At 46.0% G+C, this 20,296-nt stretch overlaps 1 protein-coding gene across 1 annotated transcript in view; it reads right to left on the bottom strand.

Annotated features, from left to right (window-relative positions):
• Positions 1–20,296, bottom strand: part of LOC134965284 (5-hydroxytryptamine receptor 3A-like) — a 124,860-nt gene that overhangs the window by 59,768 nt on the left and 44,796 nt on the right. The window contains exon 6 of the mRNA XM_063941767.1: positions 1,143–1,300. Coding sequence (XP_063797837.1) covers positions 1,143–1,300 — 158 coding nt within the window. The remainder of the gene's footprint in view (positions 1–1,142; positions 1,301–20,296) is intronic.

The following is a 20,296-nucleotide window of genomic DNA, read 5'->3' as shown; positions in this document are numbered from 1 at the left end:
TGAGGTGTGAGGTGTTCAGAATAGACTGAAAATGAGTGGAAATTATGGTTTTTGAGGTTAATAATACTTTGGGATCAAAATGGCCCCCAAATTCTATGATTTAAGCAGTTTTTTTGTGTTTTTTGAAAAAAACACCCGAATCCAAAACACACCCGAATCCGACAAAAAAAATTCGGTGAGGTTTTGCCAAAACGCGGTCGAACCCAAAACACGGCCGCGGAACCGAACCCAAAACCAAAACACAAAACCCGAAAAATTTCAAGTGCACATCTCTAGTAAAATCACTTTTTTGGCTTCCTTTGATACATGGGGTATTAATATTCACCAATGGAACAGTTTTAGTTTTGATTCATGTTATGTGATAAAGGATAGGAAGGAAAAGAAAAAGAGAAGAAAAGGAATATATTTAAAGAAAATGTAGAATGGTAATTTTTCCAGCAATTATTAAACACACACAGATTTAGGGGCTAATGCAATGCAACAGAATTGGAATGGGAAGAGGCATTACAGAGACAAATTCAGTGAGGGCACACTGACTCAATAACTTGACACAAAGTAGGCTCATATGCTGCAAATACAGATGAATAGTTAGTATAACATTTTTCATCACATCTTTTAGAGCAGGGATGGGGAACCTTCGGTCCTCCAGCTGTTGTTGAACTACACATACCAGCATGCCTTGCTACAGTTTTGCTATTTGGCCATGCTAAAACTGTTGCAAGGCATGCTGGGATGTGTAGTTCAACAGCAGCTGGAGGGCCGAAGGTTCCCCATCCTTGTTTTAGAGCAATGTATGCCCGATTTACTTTCAACTCTGCATCAGTTTATAGTAGGTATGGTGTGGGTGACATCAATCCTGCTTAGTAATAATGACCATCCATATAATAATTGTAAATAGTAAGTCCTATCTCCTCAATGAGTGAACAGTGAAAGCCTGGGTGCACACCCCAATGGCACCCACTGTGGGGGAGGGGGGGGGTTCAGAGAAAAGGACCAATTGCTGGGGTATTCGGCTGGAGCTGTGGGGGGAGGAGGGGCCAGAGAGGAGGGGGCGGGTTGGAGACTGAGTTTAACTGGCATGTGCTAGATCTTCAATGCTAGTATAATAAATCTATTTTAGAAAAGCAGCAGAATCGACTTACATAGAATGTTATCTTTCCATATTTGCCGTCATTGTCAGTAAATTCTGTGTAGCTGGGCAGCACATGGGTAAGGTCCCACTCGCCTTCGGTCACAGATGGATTTTTGAGCAATGTCAGATCTTCTGTTGTTCGCCAAAATGATATGTTTATATCATGAGCTGAAATGTATTTTACGTTGATCCTTAATGTTCCAAACCTTTCATGCATGATGAAACACTTCATAATATGCAAGTGACATAAATATATGTAAGAAACAAAAACAATAAAACACAAAATAATATTTTGCCCTGTGGTCTGCATTTTAAAAATTGACAATTTATGACATTACTAATCCTCAAATATAATGACATGGGCCCTCATTCCGAGTTGTTCGCTCGCTGCTATTTTTAGCAGAATTGCTATTAGGCTAAAATCCAGCAGTTCTGCGCATGCGTATGCACAGCAGAGCGCACGCGCTAAGCAAATTTACACAAAACTATGCTATTTTACTCACGGGCGAACAAAGCTTTTCAATCGCTCTGCTGATCGTAGTGTGATTGACAGGAAGTGGGTGTTTCTGGGCGGAAACTCAGGGAGTGTGCTAAAGAACGCAGGCATGCCAGGTAAAAACATAGGAGTGGCTGGAGAAACGGAGGAGTGTCTTGCCGAACGCAGGGCGTGTTTGTGACGTCAAACCAGGAACTAAATGGACTGAGGTGATCGCAATCTAGGAGTAGGTCTGGAGCTACTCAGAAACTGCAAGGAAATACTTAATAGCCGAATTGCTAATCTTTCGTTAGCAATTCTGCTATGCTAAGATACACTCCCAGAGGGCGGCAGCCTAGCGTGTGCAATGCTGCTAAAAGTAGCTAGCGAGCGAACAACTCGGAATGAGGGCCATTATTCGAAGGTGTCCATTTTAAAACATATCTTGCTCATATTAGAAAATTTAAAATAGAGATGAGCGGGTTCGGTTCCTCGGAATCCGAACCCGCCCGAACTTCATGTTTTTTTTCACGGGTCCGAGCGACTCGGATCTTCCCGCCTTGCTCGGTTAACCCGAGCGCGCCCGAACGTCATCATGACGCTGTCGGATTCTCGCGAGGCTCGGATTCTATCGCGAGACTCGGATTCTATATAAGGAGCCGCGCGTCGCCGCCATTTTCACTCGTGCATTGAGATTGATAGGGAGAGGACGTGTCTGGCGTCCTCTCCATTAGAATAGAGATAGATTAGATAGAGAGAGAGAGATTGTGCAGAGTCGCAGACAGAGTTAGTTTACCACAGTCAGTGACCAGTGCAGTTGCTAGTTAACTTTTATTTAATATAATATATCCGTTCACTTCTCTCTGCTATATCCGTTCTCTGCCTGAAAAAAAAAACGATACACAGCACAGTCAGTCACACAGTGTGACTCAGTCTGTGTGCACTCAGCTCAGCCCAGTGTGCTGCACAGTCATCAATGTATAAATTAAAAGCTTATAATTAATTGTGGGGGAGACTGGGGAGCACTGCAGGTTGTTAGCAGGAGCCAGGAGTACAATTATATTAATTAACAGTGCACACTTTTGCTGCAGGAGTGGTGACCAGTGCCTGACCACCAGTATAGTATTGTTGTATACTACTAATATCTCTTTAAATATCAACCAGTCTATATTAGCAGCAGACACAGTACAGTGCGGTAGTTCACGGCTGTGGCTACCTCTGTGTCGGCACACGGCAGGCAGTCCGTCCGACCAGAATTGTATTATTTATTATTATATACCTACCACCTAACCGTGGTTTTTTTTTCATTCTTTATACCGTCATAGTGTCATCCTAATTGTTACGAGTATACTACTATCTCTTTATCAACCAGTGTACAGTGCGGTAGTTCACGGCTGTGGCTACCTCTGTGTCGGCACACGGCAGGCAGTCCGTCCGACCAGAATTGTATTATTTATTATTATATACCTACCACCTAACCGTGGTTTTTTTTTTCATTCTTTATACCGTCATAGTGTCATCCTAATTGTTACGAGTATACTACTATCTCTTTATCAACCAGTGTACAGTGCGGTAGTTCACGGCTGTGGCTACCTCTGTGTCGGCACACGGCAGGCAGTCCGTCCGACCAGAATTGTATTATTTATTATTATATACCTACCACCTAACCGTGGTTTTTTTTTTCATTCTTTATACCGTCATAGTGTCATCCTAATTGTTACGAGTATACTACTATCTCTTTATCAACCAGTGTACAGTGCGGTAGTTCACGGCTGTGGCTACCTCTGTGTCGGCACACGGCAGGCAGTCCGTCCGACCAGAATTGTATTATTTATTATTATATACCTACCACCTAACCGTGGTTTTTTTTTCATTCTTTATACCGTCATAGTGTCATCCTAATTGTTACGAGTATACTACTATCTCTTTATCAACCAGTGTACAGTGCGGTAGTTCACGGCTGTGGCTACCTCTGTGTCGGCACACGGCAGGCAGTCCGTCCGACCAGAATTGTATTATTTATTATTATATACCTACCACCTAACCGTGGTTTTTTTTTCATTCTTTATACCGTCATAGTGTCATCCTAATTGTTACGAGTATACTACTATCTCTTTATCAACCAGTGTACAGTGCGGTAGTTCACGGCTGTGGCTACCTCTGTGTCGGCACACGGCAGGCAGTCCGTCCGACCAGAATTGTATTATTTATTATTATATACCTACCACCTAACCGTGGTTTTTTTTTTCATTCTTTATACCGTCATAGTGTCATCCTAATTGTTACGAGTATACTACTATCTCTTTATCAACCAGTGTACAGTGCGGTAGTTCACGGCTGTGGCTACCTCTGTGTCGGCACACGGCAGGCAGTCCGTCCGACCAGAATTGTATTATTTATTATTATATACCTACCACCTAACCGTGGTTTTTTTTTTCATTCTTTATACCGTCATAGTGTCATCCTAATTGTTACGAGTATACTACTATCTCTTTATCAACCAGTGTACAGTGCGGTAGTTCACGGCTGTGGCTACCTCTGTGTCGGCACACGGCAGGCAGTCCGTCCGACCAGAATTGTATTATTTATTATTATATACCTACCACCTAACCGTGGTTTTTTTTTTCATTCTTTATACCGTCATAGTGTCATCCTAATTGTTACGAGTATACTACTATCTCTTTATCAACCAGTGTACAGTGCGGTAGTTCACGGCTGTGGCTACCTCTGTGTCGGCAGTCGGCAGGCAGTCCGTCCATCCATAATTGTATTATTATTATAATATATACCACCTAACCGTGGTTTTTTTTTCATTCTTTATACCGTCGTCATAGTGTCATACTAGTTGTTACGAGTATACTACTATCTCTTTATCAACCAGTGTACAGTGCGGTAGTTCACGGCTGTGGCTACCTCTGTGTCGGCAGTCGGCAGGCAGTCCGTCCATCCATAATTGTATTATTATTATAATATATACCACCTAACCGTGGTTTTTTTTTCATTCTTTATACCGTCGTCATAGTGTCATACTAGTTGTTACGAGTATACTACTATCTCTTTATCAACCAGTGTACAGTGCGGTAGTTCACGGCTGTGGCTACCTCTGTGTCGGCAGTCGGCAGGCAGTCCGTCCATCCATAATTGTATTATTATTATAATATATACCACCTAACCGTGGTTTTTTTTCCATTCTTTATACCGTCGTCATAGTGTCATACTAGTTGTTACGAGTATACTACTATCTCTTTATCAACCAGTGTACAGTGCGGTAGTTCACGGCTGTGGCTACCTCTGTGTCGGCACACGGCAGGCAGTCCGTCCGACCAGAATTGTATTATTTATTATTATATACCTACCACCTAACCGTGGTTTTTTTTTCATTCTTTATACCGTCATAGTGTCATCCTAATTGTTACGAGTATACTACTATCTCTTTATCAACCAGTGTACAGTGCGGTAGTTCACGGCTGTGGCTACCTCTGTGTCGGCACACGGCAGGCAGTCCGTCCGACCAGAATTGTATTATTTATTATTATATACCTACCACCTAACCGTGGTTTTTTTTTCATTCTTTATACCGTCATAGTGTCATCCTAATTGTTACGAGTATACTACTATCTCTTTATCAACCAGTGTACAGTGCGGTAGTTCACGGCTGTGGCTACCTCTGTGTCGGCACACGGCAGGCAGTCCGTCCGACCAGAATTGTATTATTTATTATTATATACCTACCACCTAACCGTGGTTTTTTTTTCCATTCTTTATACCGTCATAGTGTCATCCTAATTGTTACGAGTATACTACTATCTCTTTATCAACCAGTGTACAGTGCGGTAGTTCACGGCTGTGGCTACCTCTGTGTCGGCACACGGCAGGCAGTCCGTCCGACCAGAATTGTATTATTTATTATTATATACCTACCACCTAACCGTGGTTTTTTTTTTCATTCTTTATACCGTCATAGTGTCATCCTAATTGTTACGAGTATACTACTATCTCTTTATCAACCAGTGTACAGTGCGGTAGTTCACGGCTGTGGCTACCTCTGTGTCGGCACACGGCAGGCAGTCCGTCCGACCAGAATTGTATTATTTATTATTATATACCTACCACCTAACCGTGGTTTTTTTTTTCATTCTTTATACCGTCATAGTGTCATCCTAATTGTTACGAGTATACTACTATCTCTTTATCAACCAGTGTACAGTGCGGTAGTTCACGGCTGTGGCTACCTCTGTGTCGGCAGTCGGCAGGCAGTCCGTCCATCCATAATTGTATTATTATTATAATATATACCACCTAACCGTGGTTTTTTTTTCATTCTTTATACCGTCATAGTGTCATCCTAATTGTTACGAGTATACTACTATCTCTTTATCAACCAGTGTACAGTGCGGTAGTTCACGGCTGTGGCTACCTCTGTGTCGGCACACGGCAGGCAGTCCGTCCGACCAGAATTGTATTATTTATTATTATATACCTACCACCTAACCGTGGTTTTTTTTTTCATTCTTTATACCGTCATAGTGTCATCCTAATTGTTACGAGTATACTACTATCTCTTTATCAACCAGTGTACAGTGCGGTAGTTCACGGCTGTGGCTACCTCTGTGTCGGCAGTCGGCAGGCAGTCCGTCCATCCATAATTGTATTATTATTATAATATATACCACCTAACCGTGGTTTTTTTTTCATTCTTTATACCGTCGTCATAGTGTCATACTAGTTGTTACGAGTATACTACTATCTCTTTATCAACCAGTGTACAGTGCGGTAGTTCACGGCTGTGGCTACCTCTGTGTCGGCAGTCGGCAGGCAGTCCGTCCATCCATAATTGTATTATTATTATAATATATACCACCTAACCGTGGTTTTTTTTTCATTCTTTATACCGTCGTCATAGTGTCATACTAGTTGTTACGAGTATACTACTATCTCTTTATCAACCAGTGTACAGTGCGGTAGTTCACGGCTGTGGCTACCTCTGTGTCGGCAGTCGGCAGGCAGTCCGTCCATCCATAATTGTATTATTATTATAATATATACCACCTAACCGTGGTTTTTTTTCCATTCTTTATACCGTCGTCATAGTGTCATACTAGTTGTTACGAGTATACTACTATCTCTTTATCAACCAGTGTACAGTGCGGTAGTTCACGGCTGTGGCTACCTCTGTGTCGGCACACGGCAGGCAGTCCGTCCGACCAGAATTGTATTATTTATTATTATATACCTACCACCTAACCGTGGTTTTTTTTTCATTCTTTATACCGTCATAGTGTCATCCTAATTGTTACGAGTATACTACTATCTCTTTATCAACCAGTGTACAGTGCGGTAGTTCACGGCTGTGGCTACCTCTGTGTCGGCACACGGCAGGCAGTCCGTCCGACCAGAATTGTATTATTTATTATTATATACCTACCACCTAACCGTGGTTTTTTTTTCATTCTTTATACCGTCATAGTGTCATCCTAATTGTTACGAGTATACTACTATCTCTTTATCAACCAGTGTACAGTGCGGTAGTTCACGGCTGTGGCTACCTCTGTGTCGGCACACGGCAGGCAGTCCGTCCGACCAGAATTGTATTATTTATTATTATATACCTACCACCTAACCGTGGTTTTTTTTTCCATTCTTTATACCGTCATAGTGTCATCCTAATTGTTACGAGTATACTACTATCTCTTTATCAACCAGTGTACAGTGCGGTAGTTCACGGCTGTGGCTACCTCTGTGTCGGCACACGGCAGGCAGTCCGTCCGACCAGAATTGTATTATTTATTATTATATACCTACCACCTAACCGTGGTTTTTTTTTTCATTCTTTATACCGTCATAGTGTCATCCTAATTGTTACGAGTATACTACTATCTCTTTATCAACCAGTGTACAGTGCGGTAGTTCACGGCTGTGGCTACCTCTGTGTCGGCACACGGCAGGCAGTCCGTCCGACCAGAATTGTATTATTTATTATTATATACCTACCACCTAACCGTGGTTTTTTTTTTCATTCTTTATACCGTCATAGTGTCATCCTAATTGTTACGAGTATACTACTATCTCTTTATCAACCAGTGTACAGTGCGGTAGTTCACGGCTGTGGCTACCTCTGTGTCGGCAGTCGGCAGGCAGTCCGTCCATCCATAATTGTATTATTATTATAATATATACCACCTAACCGTGGTTTTTTTTTCATTCTTTATACCGTCGTCATAGTGTCATACTAGTTGTTACGAGTATACTACTATCTCTTTATCAACCAGTGTACAGTGCGGTAGTTCACGGCTGTGGCTACCTCTGTGTCGGCAGTCGGCAGGCAGTCCGTCCATCCATAATTGTATTATTATTATAATATATACCACCTAACCGTGGTTTTTTTTCCATTCTTTATACCGTCGTCATAGTGTCATACTAGTTGTTACGAGTATACTACTATCTCTTTATCAACCAGTGTACAGTGCGGTAGTTCACGGCTGTGGCTACCTCTGTGTCGGCAGTCGGCAGGCAGTCCGTCCATCCATAATTGTATTATTATTATAATATATACCACCTAACCGTGGTTTTTTTATACCACCTAACCGTGGCAGTCCGTCCATAATTGTATACTAGTATCCAATCCATCCATCTCCATTGTTTACCTGAGGTGCCTTTTAGTTCTGCCTATAAAATATGGAGAACAAAAAAGTTGAGGTTCCAAAATTAGGGAAAGATCAAGATCCACTTCCACCTCGTGCTGAAGCTGCTGCCACTAGTCATGGCCGAGACGATGAAATGCCAGCAACGTCGTCTGCCAAGGCCGATGCCCAATGTCATAGTACAGAGCATGTCAAATCCAAAACACCAAATATCAGAAAAAAAAGGACTCCAAAACCTAAAATAAAATTGTCGGAGGAGAAGCGTAAACTTGCCAATATGCCATTTACCACACGGAGTGGCAAGGAACGGCTGAGGCCCTGGCCTATGTTCATGGCTAGTGGTTCAGCTTCACATGAGGATGGAAGCACTCAGCCTCTCGCTAGAAAACTGAAAAGACTCAAGCTGGCAAAAGCACCGCAAAGAACTGTGCGTTCTTTGAAATCCCAAATCCACAAGGAGAGTCCAATTGTGTCGTTTGCGATGCCTGACCTTCCCAACACTGGACGTGAAGAGCATGCGCCTTCCACTATTTGCATGCCCCCTGCAAGTGCTGGAAGGAGCACCCGCAGTCCAGTTCCTGATAGTCAGATTGAAGATGTCAGTGTTGAAGTACACCAGGATGAGGAGGATATGGGTGTTGCTGGCGCTGGGGAGGAAATTGACCAGGAGGATTCTGATGGTGAGGTGGTTTGTTTAAGTCAGGCACCCGGGGAGACACCTGTTGTCCGTGGGAGGAATATGGCCGTTGACATGCCAGGTGAAAATACCAAAAAAATCAGCTCTTCGGTGTGGAGGTATTTCACCAGAAATGCGGACAACAGGTGTCAAGCCGTGTGTTCCCTTTGTCAAGCTGTAATAAGTAGGGGTAAGGACGTTAACCACCTCGGAACATCCTCCCTTATACGTCACCTGCAGCGCATTCATAATAAGTCAGTGACAAGTTCAAAAACTTTGGGTGACAGCGGAAGCAGTCCACTGACCAGTAAATCCCTTCCTCTTGTAACCAAGCTCACGCAAACCACCCCACCAACTCCCTCAGTGTCAATTTCCTCCTTCCCCAGGAATGCCAATAGTCCTGCAGGCCATGTCACTGGCAAGTCTGACGAGTCCTTTCCTGCCTGGGATTCCTCCGATGCATCCTTGCGTGTAACGCCTACTGCTGCTGGCGCTGCTGTTGTTGCCGCTGGGAGTCGATGGTCATCCCAGAGGGGAAGTCGTAAGCCCACTTGTACTACTTCCAGTAAGCAATTGACTGTTCAACAGTCCTTTGCGAGGAAGATGAAATATCACAGCAGTCATCCTACTGCAAAGCGGATAACTGAGTCCTTGACAACTATGTTGGTGTTAGACGTGCGTCCGGTATCCGCCGTTAGTTCACAGGGAACTAGACAATTTATTGAGGCAGTGTGCCCCCGTTACCAAATACCATCTAGGTTCCACTTCTCTAGGCAGGCGATACCGAGAATGTACACGGACGTCAGAAAAAGACTCACCAGTGTCCTAAAAAATGCAGTTGTACCCAATGTCCACTTAACCACGGACATGTGGACAAGTGGAGCAGGGCAGGGTCAGGACTATATGACTGTGACAGCCCACTGGGTAGATGTATGGACTCCCGCCGCAAGAACAGCAGCGGCGGCACCAGTAGCAGCATCTCGCAAACGCCAACTCTTTCCTAGGCAGGCTACGCTTTGTATCACCGCTTTCCAGAATACGCACACAGCTGAAAACCTCTTACGGCAACTGAGGAAGATCATCGCGGAATGGCTTACCCCAATTGGACTCTCCTGTGGATTTGTGGCATCGGACAACGCCAGCAATATTGTGTGTGCATTAAATATGGGCAAATTCCAGCACGTCCCATGTTTTGCACATACCTTGAATTTGGTGGTGCAGAATTTTTTAAAAAACGACAGGGGCGTGCAAGAGATGCTGTCGGTGGCCAGAAAAATTGCGGGACACTTTCGGCGTACAGGCACCACGTACAGAAGACTGGAGCACCACCAAAAACTACTGAACCTGCCCTGCCATCATCTGAAGCAAGAAGTGGTAACGAGGTGGAATTCAACCCTCTATATGCTTCAGAGGTTGGAGGAGCAGCAAAAGGCCATTCAAGCCTATACAATTGAGCACGATATAGGAGATGGAATGCACCTGTCTCAAGTGCAGTGGAGAATGATTTCAACGTTGTGCAAGGTTCTGATGCCCTTTGAACTTGCCACACGTGAAGTCAGTTCAGACACTGCCAGCCTGAGTCAGGTCATTCCCCTCATCAGGCTTTTGCAGAAGAAGCTGGAGGCATTGAAGAAGGAGCTAACACGGAGCGATTCCGCTAGGCATGTGGGACTTGTGGATGCAGCCCTTAATTCGCTTAACAAGGATTCACGGGTGGTCAATCTGTTGAAATCAGAGCACTACATTTTGGCCACCGTGCTCGATCCTAGATTTAAAGCCTACCTTGGATCTCTCTTTCCGGCAGACACAGGTCTGCTGGGGTTGAAAGACCTGCTGGTGACAAAATTGTCAAGTCAAGCGGAACGCGACCTGTCAACATCTCCTCCTTCACATTCTCCCGCAACTGGGGGTGCGAGGAAAAGGCTCAGAATTCCGAGCCCACCCGCTGGCGGTGATGCAGGGCAGTCTGGAGCGACTGCTGATGCTGACATCTGGTCCGGACTGAAGGACCTGACAACGATTACGGACATGTCGTCTACTGTCACTGCATATGATTCTCTCAACATTGATAGAATGGTGGAGGATTATATGAGTGACCGCATCCAAGTAGGCACGTCACACAGTCCGTACTTATACTGGCAGGAAAAAGAGGCAATTTGGAGGCCCTTGCACAAACTGGCTTTATTCTACCTAAGTTGCCCTCCCACAAGTGTGTACTCCGAAAGAGTGTTTAGTGCCGCCGCTCACCTTGTCAGCAATCGGCGTACGAGGTTACATCCAGAAAATGTGGAGAAGATGATGTTCATTAAAATGAATTATAATCAATTCCTCCGCGGAGACATTGACCAGCAGCAATTGCCTCCACAAAGTACACAGGGAGCTGAGATGGTGGATTCCAGTGGGGACGAATTGATAATCTGCGAGGAGGGGGATGTACACGGTGATATATCGGAGGGTGAAGATGAGGTGGACATCTTGCCTCTGTAGAGCCAGTTTGTGCAAGGAGAGATTAATTGCTTCTTTTTTGGGGGGGGTCCAAACCAACCCGTCATATCAGTCACAGTCGTGTGGCAGACCCTGTCACTGAAATGATGGGTTGGTTAAAGTGTGCATGTCCTGTTTTGTTTATACAACATAAGGGTGGGTGGGAGGGCCCAAGGATAATTCCATCTTGCACCTCTTTTTTCTTTTCTTTTTCTTTGCATCATGTGCTGATTGGGGAGGGTTTTTTGGAAGGGACATCCTGCGTGACACTGCAGTGCCACTCCTAGATGGGCCCGGTGTTTGTGTCGGCCACTAGGGTCGCTAATCTTACTCACACAGTCAGCTACCTCATTGCGCCTCTTTTTTTCTTTGCGTCATGTGCTGTTTGGGGAGGGTTTTTTGGAAGGGACATCCTGCGTGACACTGCAGTGCCACTCCTAGATGGGCCCGGTGTTTGTGTCGGCCACTAGGGTCGCTAATCTTACTCACACAGTCAGCTACCTCATTGCGCCTCTTTTTTTCTTTGCGTCATGTGCTGTTTGGGGAGGGTTTTTTGGAAGGGACATCCTGCGTGACACTGCAGTGCCACTCCTAGATGTGCCCGGTGTTTGTGTCGGCCACTAGGGTCGCTAATCTTACTCACACAGTCAGCTACCTCATTGCGCCTCTTTTTTTCTTTGCGTCATGTGCTGTTTGGGGAGGGTTTTTTGGAAGGGCCATCCTGCGTGACACTGCAGTGCCACTCCTAGATGGGCCCGGTGTTTGTGTCGGCCACTAGGGTCGCTTATCTTACTCACACAGCGACCTCGGTGCAAATTTTAGGACTAAAAATAATATTGTGAGGTGTGATGTGTTCAGAATAGGCTGAAAATGAGTGTAAATTATGTTTTTTGAGGTTAATAATACTTTGGGATCAAAATTACCCCCAAATTCTATGATTTAAGCTGTTTTTTAGGGTTTTTTGAAAAAAACACCCGAATCCAAAACACACCCGAATCCGACAAAAAAAATTCGGTGAGGTTTTGCCAAAACGCGGTCGAACCCAAAACACGGCCGCGGAACCGAACCCAAAACCAAAACACAAAACCCGAAAAATTTCCGGCGCTCATCTCTAATTTAAAACCAAACATGTTCAATGTCTTCATGCAAGCCACTGCTTAAAAGTAAACAGCTGTTCTTCTGCTTCATTCAATTTTTACTCGTCCTGTTATCTCAGCTCAGGGGCGAATTGGGATGGAAAACCAGCCTGAGAAATTTATGGAAGCAGCGCTAATGGATGCGTGGTGTGTTACGGGGGTGGAGTCTGCTGAGGGGGCAGGAATCCTCCCCATAAGGTCTGATTCTGAGTTGGACACAGTTGCGGCCATCCTTGAGTCTTTTGCTGCAGTTGCTTCTGTGACTTTATGCTAATGACGCTACAATGCTGATCTCTGGTGTACATTCATGCATCCAAATAATCAAGATCAGAGTTGCCCACTCTCAGTGTCTACAGATGCTGCGATCATGCTTTGTGCATCTTTAGACACAACCACCAGTGGCATCATTGTAACTTTCACCAGCCCTATGCTAGGTGCACATCATCAGGGTGACTATGGCCTCCAATGTGAGCAATTCAATAGGCCATATGCAGATCTGATCGCAGCAGCAAATTTGTTAGCTAATGGGCAAAACCATGTGCACTGCAGGGGGAGCAGATATAACATGTGCAGAGAGAGTTATATTGCTGGTGCTTACCCGTAACTACTTTACATTTTTTTTTTATAAAGTAATTTTTATTCAATAGAATGAAAATGAAGTTACAGACATTGCATATCAACGGCACATCACATATAGCAAATAAGTCGCATCCTCATTTATGAGATATATTTACAGCAGTGTAGTATCAGGCTGTGTCCATGAGGAAATGAGCATAAAAAAAAACAAAAAACAAACAAACAAATACACATTTAAGTAGCACGTTTGATCCTGCAACATCCGCCACTAATATATAAATCCCCATGATATTTTTTGGAATTATCGCCCTTAAACTAACCCAACAAGACAGAGGGTACATAAAAAAAAAAAGAAAAGAAGTAGGAAACAAGAGGAAAGAAACATTGAAAGAAACATATTAAGGAGTGATCATCTAAATCAGGACCTTATCAGTCGTGTATACAACCAGGCGAACCCGCAGAGCTCAGCAATCAACCATCTAAACATACGTCATTAAACAGTAATTCAGTAATTCATTAATTCAGTGGCACAATAGCTTTTCAGTATCCACTATAATTGAGGGACCAGGTGGGAGTGGGGAGATTCCAGCCATGGAGACCAGACTCTTTCAAATTTGGCTGATGCGTTTTGTTTCATGTAAATGTATCTTTCCTTGACTATTGTATCATTAACTAGGGTCTTAAGCGCAGAAACTAAAGGGCCACCAGGGGCCATCCAGAGCCTCGCAATGCAAACCTTAGCCAAGGCGCATACACTGGGAGCATATAGATCCACTGGACCAGTCTCAGAAGTGGAACATCCCATCCCCAAAATACAGAATTGTGGGGTAAGCAATCCGCCAGTCACTCCCGTACTCTCCAGAATTGACCTAACCCCCGACCAGAATACCCGCAGTCTCGGGCAGTCCCACACGAGGTGCCAAAATGTTCCCTCATCCACCCCGCACTTAGGGCAGAGGCCAGATCTACCAGTCCCAAAAGAGGCCAGTCTAGCTGGAGTCATATATGTTCTATGTAGGATGAAGAGTTGAATTTGTTGATATCTGAGGGACTTGGTGACTGTAGCAGGATATTCCAGAGCAAGGGCCCAGTCCTCCTCAGTTATGAGACCTATGTCCTCCTCCCATTTTCCACGGAGACGTGTCAAAGGGTCCGCATGGAGTTTGGTAATAAGATATCCATACGCAAGGGAGACCATTTTAGCTCGACCCAAAGTAGTCACGAATGTCTTGATGGGAAATGGGAGGATTCGTGGGGGGGACTCAGCAAACTGGGACTGGAGGGCATGTCGAAGTTGAAGGTATCTGAAAAAATAGGAGTTGGGTAAATCAAACTCATCTTTCAGTTGCTGAAAGGATTTAAACACACTATTTAGGTAAAGTTGGGAAATAGAAACCACAGATCTAGGGGCCCATACCTCCCGTCCCTCAAGCGCATGCAGCTCGGGAAGCCAATCAGAATACCAAAGGGGGGTGTCTGGGTCCAGGTCCTCGTACCCTAAGAGATCTCTCAGGGCCCGCCATATTTTTAAGGCCTGAAAAATGATAGGGGGAAGAAACCGGGCTATGCTCCCACTCAGCAGCACCTGCATAGGAGAGAGGTGAGGAAAATAGCAGCGGATGAACTCACAATGTAAAGAATCATTGCCAGAATCCTGCCCCCATACACTAATGTGAGTCAGCTGAGCAGCGTAGTAATACATCTGAAAGTTAGGCATAGCTAGGCCGCCATCAGAGCGCTGCCTGGTGAGGGTATTTAACTGTATCCTAGGTCGTTTGTTAGCCCAAATCAGTGAGGATAGAACACTATTCAATTTTCTATAGAATAATGGATAGATATATACAGGGGACTGGAGAATAATGTATAAAAGTTTTGGCAGTATGATCATTTTAATGAGATTAACCCTGCCAGACACCGTCAGTGGAAGCCTACACCAGGTTTTGGATTTGCGCATGATCTGCTGCATGGTCGGGTCCAGGTTCAGAGGGATGAAATCAGAGGGGTCATTAGTTATTTGGATTCCAAGGTATTTAAATTGTGTTGTCCAACATAATGGTAGGGAGATTTTGGGAACGGTCGGAGGGGGGCCTATGACTGGCATAATGTATGATTTAGACCAGTTGATCCGAAGACCCGAGTGAGCACCAAAGCCCTCAATCACACGCAGCAGAATAGGCATTGACCTGGCGTAGTCTTGCAAAAACAACAACAGGTCGTCGGCATAGAGTGCTATCCTATCCTCGCGTGAGCCCGTACGAATTCCCACAATATCTGGGTGTGATCTTACCAAACAGGCCAAGGGCTCAACGGCCAGAGCAAACAGCGCGGGGGATAGGGGGCAGCCCTGCCTAGTACCACGGGACAATTGAAAGGAGGGGGAAACATAACCATTCACCAAGATCCTGGCACTCGGATGTTGATACAGTAATTTAACCCATCTGACAAAGTTGGGCCCAAAGCCCATACAAGCCATCACCTCCCATAAATAAGCCCTTTCGATACTGTCAAAGGCCTTGGCCGCGTCCAGCGAGACCACAGCCGAGTCAGAAGGGAAGTCATATGGGAGTTGCAAAATGGTATACAGTCGACGCAGGTTAATAGACGTGGACTTCCCTGGCATGAAGCCAGTCTGGTCCGGGTGAACAAGGGAGGTGATCACTGTGTTAAGTCGTACTGCCAATATCTTTGCCAGGATCTTAGCGTCGGTGGGAATAAGGGATATCGGCCTATAGGAGTCTGGGGACTTAGGGTCCTTACCGGGCTTTGGAATCACTATTATAATTGCCTCTGACATAGAAGGGGGAAGTTCATTATTGGCAAATATATCTAAGTATAAGGCATGGAGCCTGGGCCCAAAAAAATCAACGTGAGCTTTGTATACTTCTGAGGGAATTCCATCACACCCCGGAGCCTTGCCATTAGGGGACACACCAATAGCCGCAGTCACCTCCGCGAGCGTCAAAGGCGCCTCCAGTACCTCACGGGCCTCAGAGGAGAGCGCGGGCAGTGGAATACCCCCCAGATAATAGGAGAGATCTAGAGTAGAGCATGTCAATTGTGAGCTATAAACCCTGGTGTAATAGGATCGGAATAACTGCGCAATGTCCGGCGTGGTGTCAACAAAAGAGCCATCACCGCCGGACATTTGAGTGATCACAGTCCCAGGGCGATCCTGATGTATCAGCCGGGCCAGGAGGCCACCCGTCCTATCAGCCTGCATATAAATATTAGTAGCCCTAAAGAGGAGGGACCGTGAGTTTTTATCAGACAGGTGGGCAAGCCAAGCCGACTGAGCCACCAGCCATCGCGCTTTCGTCGTGGGGGTACCATCCAGCAAGTATTGGGACTCCAAATCTCTGGCGTCACTCTCCGGGGCCTTTTCCCTTTCCCTAGAGGATACTTTATGAGCTGCTATGCGTCCTATATAAGAACCCCTCATAAATGCCTTGAATGAATCCCATACCATCGTTCCCGGGGCAGACCCCGTGTTGTCGTTAAAGTAACCCTCCCACTGAGTCTCCAGGTCACTGCAGTCACCCAGCTGAGTCAGCCAGGAAGGGTGCAACTTCCAATAAGAGTGCCCCCTCTGACTTTTCACAGTAAGAGTCATCAACAAAGGGGAGTGGTCAGAGACCCCTCGGGCCTCATAGCGGACGTCAGTGATCACAGGGACAAGGGCGGGGGACACCAGTATCAGGTCTATTCTAGAAAAGGAGCCATATGTGCTGGAGAAACAGGAGAACTGACGGACCGCAGGGTGGCGAAGCCTCCACACATCTACCCACTGCAAACTATTCATGAAATCAGCAAACTTGGTAGAACCTCTACCCACCACCGCATCAATCGGAGAATGCCATCGGTCCAAAGACACATCTAGTATATTATTAAAGTCGCCCAGACATATCACTGGGGTGGTGGGAGAGGAGGCTATAAAAGATGCAGCTTGCTGCAATACAGCATATGAAAAAGGAGGGGGGACATACACTGCTAAGATATAATAAGGCTGGGAGCTCAGTTTGCATTCTAGAAATACAAATCTTCCATATGTGTCAGTTTTGACCGATATTAACTCAAATTGCACCGATTTCTTAATCAGAACAGATACACCCCTGGAGAAGGAGGAATGAGAGGAATGGTAAGCCCATCCCACCCAGGCCCGTCGTAGAGATAACAACCGATTTCCCTCTAAGTGGGTCTCGCTGAGGCATGCAATATCCGGGTCATATTTCTTAATCATATTTAGAACCAAGGAGCGTTTGATTTTGTTATTCAAACCTCGGACATTCCATGCCAGAAATTTCAGGTTAATCATGACCCCAGGTATACGCCATGTGCCACACGGATAGACGTCTCACAATATATATCTGAGAATCAGGACTATTAGCCACAGCAACATATAGCTCATACAGGCCCTGCGTTGCAAACCATAACATCCAGTATATCAGACATCCTAGTTTCAGAAAAAACATAGATATGAAAAATAACAAACTAAAGAAAGAAAACCAAAAACAACAAGAGGAGCCACAACCAGCAGCTTCCCAACCATCCCTCCCCTCCCCGTACACCACCCCGAACTCTGGCATACTTATATCCCAAACAGCCAACCCTGATTACCAAATGCTAAGAAGGCCTAGATTCTCAGCTTAACCTAAACCTCTCTAACTAGTAGCACTTGAACGTGAAAAGTCTTGAGCCACCAATGCAAAGGGGGGGCTCCCCGAACTGTGATCGTCTCCTCCGGTAGTCAGGTCCAGCATCTCCAACGCAGGGAATCAGTCCGGAGCCAACTGACGAGCACCCGGCGCAAATCTGTCCAGCCACTGGGCCGCCTCTCTAGGAGAATTAAAGAACTTGGTCTCCCCATCCGCCACTACCCGGAGCCGAGAGGGAAACAGCATGGAGTATGAGAGGTTGAGATCCCGCAGACGTCGTTTAATAGGCATAAACTGGGCTCTGTCCTTCTGGACGTCTGCGGCAAAATCCGGGAAGGCCGACACCTTGACTCCATTACGGACCAACGGGCCCTTCGTACGACCCAAGCGGAGAACAGAGTCACGATCTTTATAGTGCAGGAATTTGGCGATGAAGGTGCGAGGAGGGGCACCAGGAGGTAGCGGCCGAGATGGTATCCTATGTGCACGCTCCACCGTGAATTGGGCCGTAAAGGACTCAGCGCCATATATCTCTTTGAGCCAGGATTCGAGGAAGTCCTCCGGCTGCGAGCCCTCCTCTCTCTCAGGCAGACCCACAAATCGTACATTGTTCCTACGCAGCCGACCCTCCATGTCTAGAAGCTTGGTTTGAAGAGATGAGACCTGTTGGGTCACCGCGGACATGGATTGCTTAAGGGGGCCACACACATCCTCCAAGTTGGAGACACGCGTCTCCGCCTCACCCACTCTCTCACGGATACGCTGAACATCTTGTCGGAGTAAGGAGAGGTCGCACTGCACCTTTTCCATCTTATCGGAGAGACGCTGCTCGCTTCCGGCTATAGCCTCCAACACCTGCTGAATAGACGGCGCCTCCGCTGCCGTTGGGGAGTTGGCAGTAGACGCAGAAGGGGAGCTTGGGTGTGTTGGAGAGGCACCCTGAGGTGGAACCGATGACCCCCTGGGGTTGGATTGCCTAGCAAATCTCTCTAGTTTGGCCGCGGCCGCACTCTGGCCGCCCTTAACCATATTGACAAATGTCGGTCACACACTCCTCTGGGTAGAGTTGTAGTATAAAGTATAATTAGAAGACAGCAGGCTATCTGTTGTTAGAGCCGGGAAGCAATTATGTTGAATCTTTGGGTCAAAATATCAATGGACAAGAAGCACAGGCTTTGTGTAAAAGTAGAAATAGTATAGGTAATATTGAGGATAATGTCCTGCAGCAAATTCCAGGAGGCAAAAAATAGGGTATTAGTGTGTGATACACTATGAGCTATTAATGCAGCTCAGCAGTACAGTGAGTTCCAAGGTACATGCAGCCCCTGCAGGGCGGACAGGGAGAGCTGTGTAGTGAGGCTGTATATGGAACTGCACCTAAAATGGCCCCCGGGTCTATAGGCACTTCTCCCCTTCCCTGGAGTACCTTTCCCTGTTGTCCAGCCAGCAGTCCCAGGGCCCTCCAGCTGGTTGCAGGAGGATTAGCAATGTCCTCTGTGTCTTTCCCTGCGGCCGGACAGCGTCGCCCGCTCGTCAATGAGGCCCCGTGAGTCGCGCGGCCGGGAGCGCCAAACTCGAGGTCGGGGATCCGGAGGAGTCACAGGCCGCAATGCCGGAAGTCGTCCGCCGCGGTCAGCCAGCACGCAGAGATCGCGGACAAAAGGTGCCCGCCGCTGCCCAGAGGTGAGGGGGGACCAGCACTGGAGGGTAGACACTCCGGAGGGACTCAGGATGGGTACAGGAGATATTAGTGCGGGGAGCTCCCGGGATCCGCTGCCTACTCCTTCACCGCCGTGGCCACGCCCCCCGAGATCTAACTACTTTACATTTAATGCTAAGTTTTTTCTACAGAAGGCTGGATGTGCGATGGGGTCCCCAGTGGCCCCATCGTACGCGAACGCCTTCATGTATTATATTGAAAACAGCCAGTTGGGTCTAGGTATGCACATCAATCCGCATGTTTTTTATTACAGAAGGTACATTGATGACCTGCTAATCTTTTGGCAGGGGACAGAACTGACATTGAAGAACCTCTTGGATTCTCACAATGCAACAGACAGCGTGGTTAAATTCACATATGAGATGAGCCCGTTATCTACCCATTTTCTTGATGTGCAGATTACATTACAGGAGGGCATGATTAAGACATCTCTGTACATTGAGCCCACTGACAGAAATTCTTTATTGAGCCATGACAGTTTCCATCCATTAGCTCTCCACAAAGGTTTGCCATACAGTCAGTTTTTGAGGGTTAGACGGATCACATCGGACCCCACAGAATGTGAACATGCTATTAACCTTATTTTGAAAAAATTATAGAAAGGGGGTGTCCTAGGTGTGAGCTTAATACCCTCAAAGCTAAAGTCTTAAACATGCCTAGAGAACAAGTTTTGTTAGGACGAGCCAACACGCACGCAATAAATAATAATACCGGTAATACATTAATCCCATGGGTTAATAAATTCACAGCAGTTACAACGCAGACCACCAAAACAGCCAAATCTCTTTAGCCGATAGCTCTGAC

Source organism: Pseudophryne corroboree, chromosome 10, assembly GCF_028390025.1.
Source record: "Pseudophryne corroboree isolate aPseCor3 chromosome 10, aPseCor3.hap2, whole genome shotgun sequence".
NCBI lineage: Eukaryota > Metazoa > Chordata > Amphibia > Anura > Myobatrachidae > Pseudophryne > Pseudophryne corroboree.
This window is presented reverse-complemented; position numbering and strand designations above follow the sequence as displayed.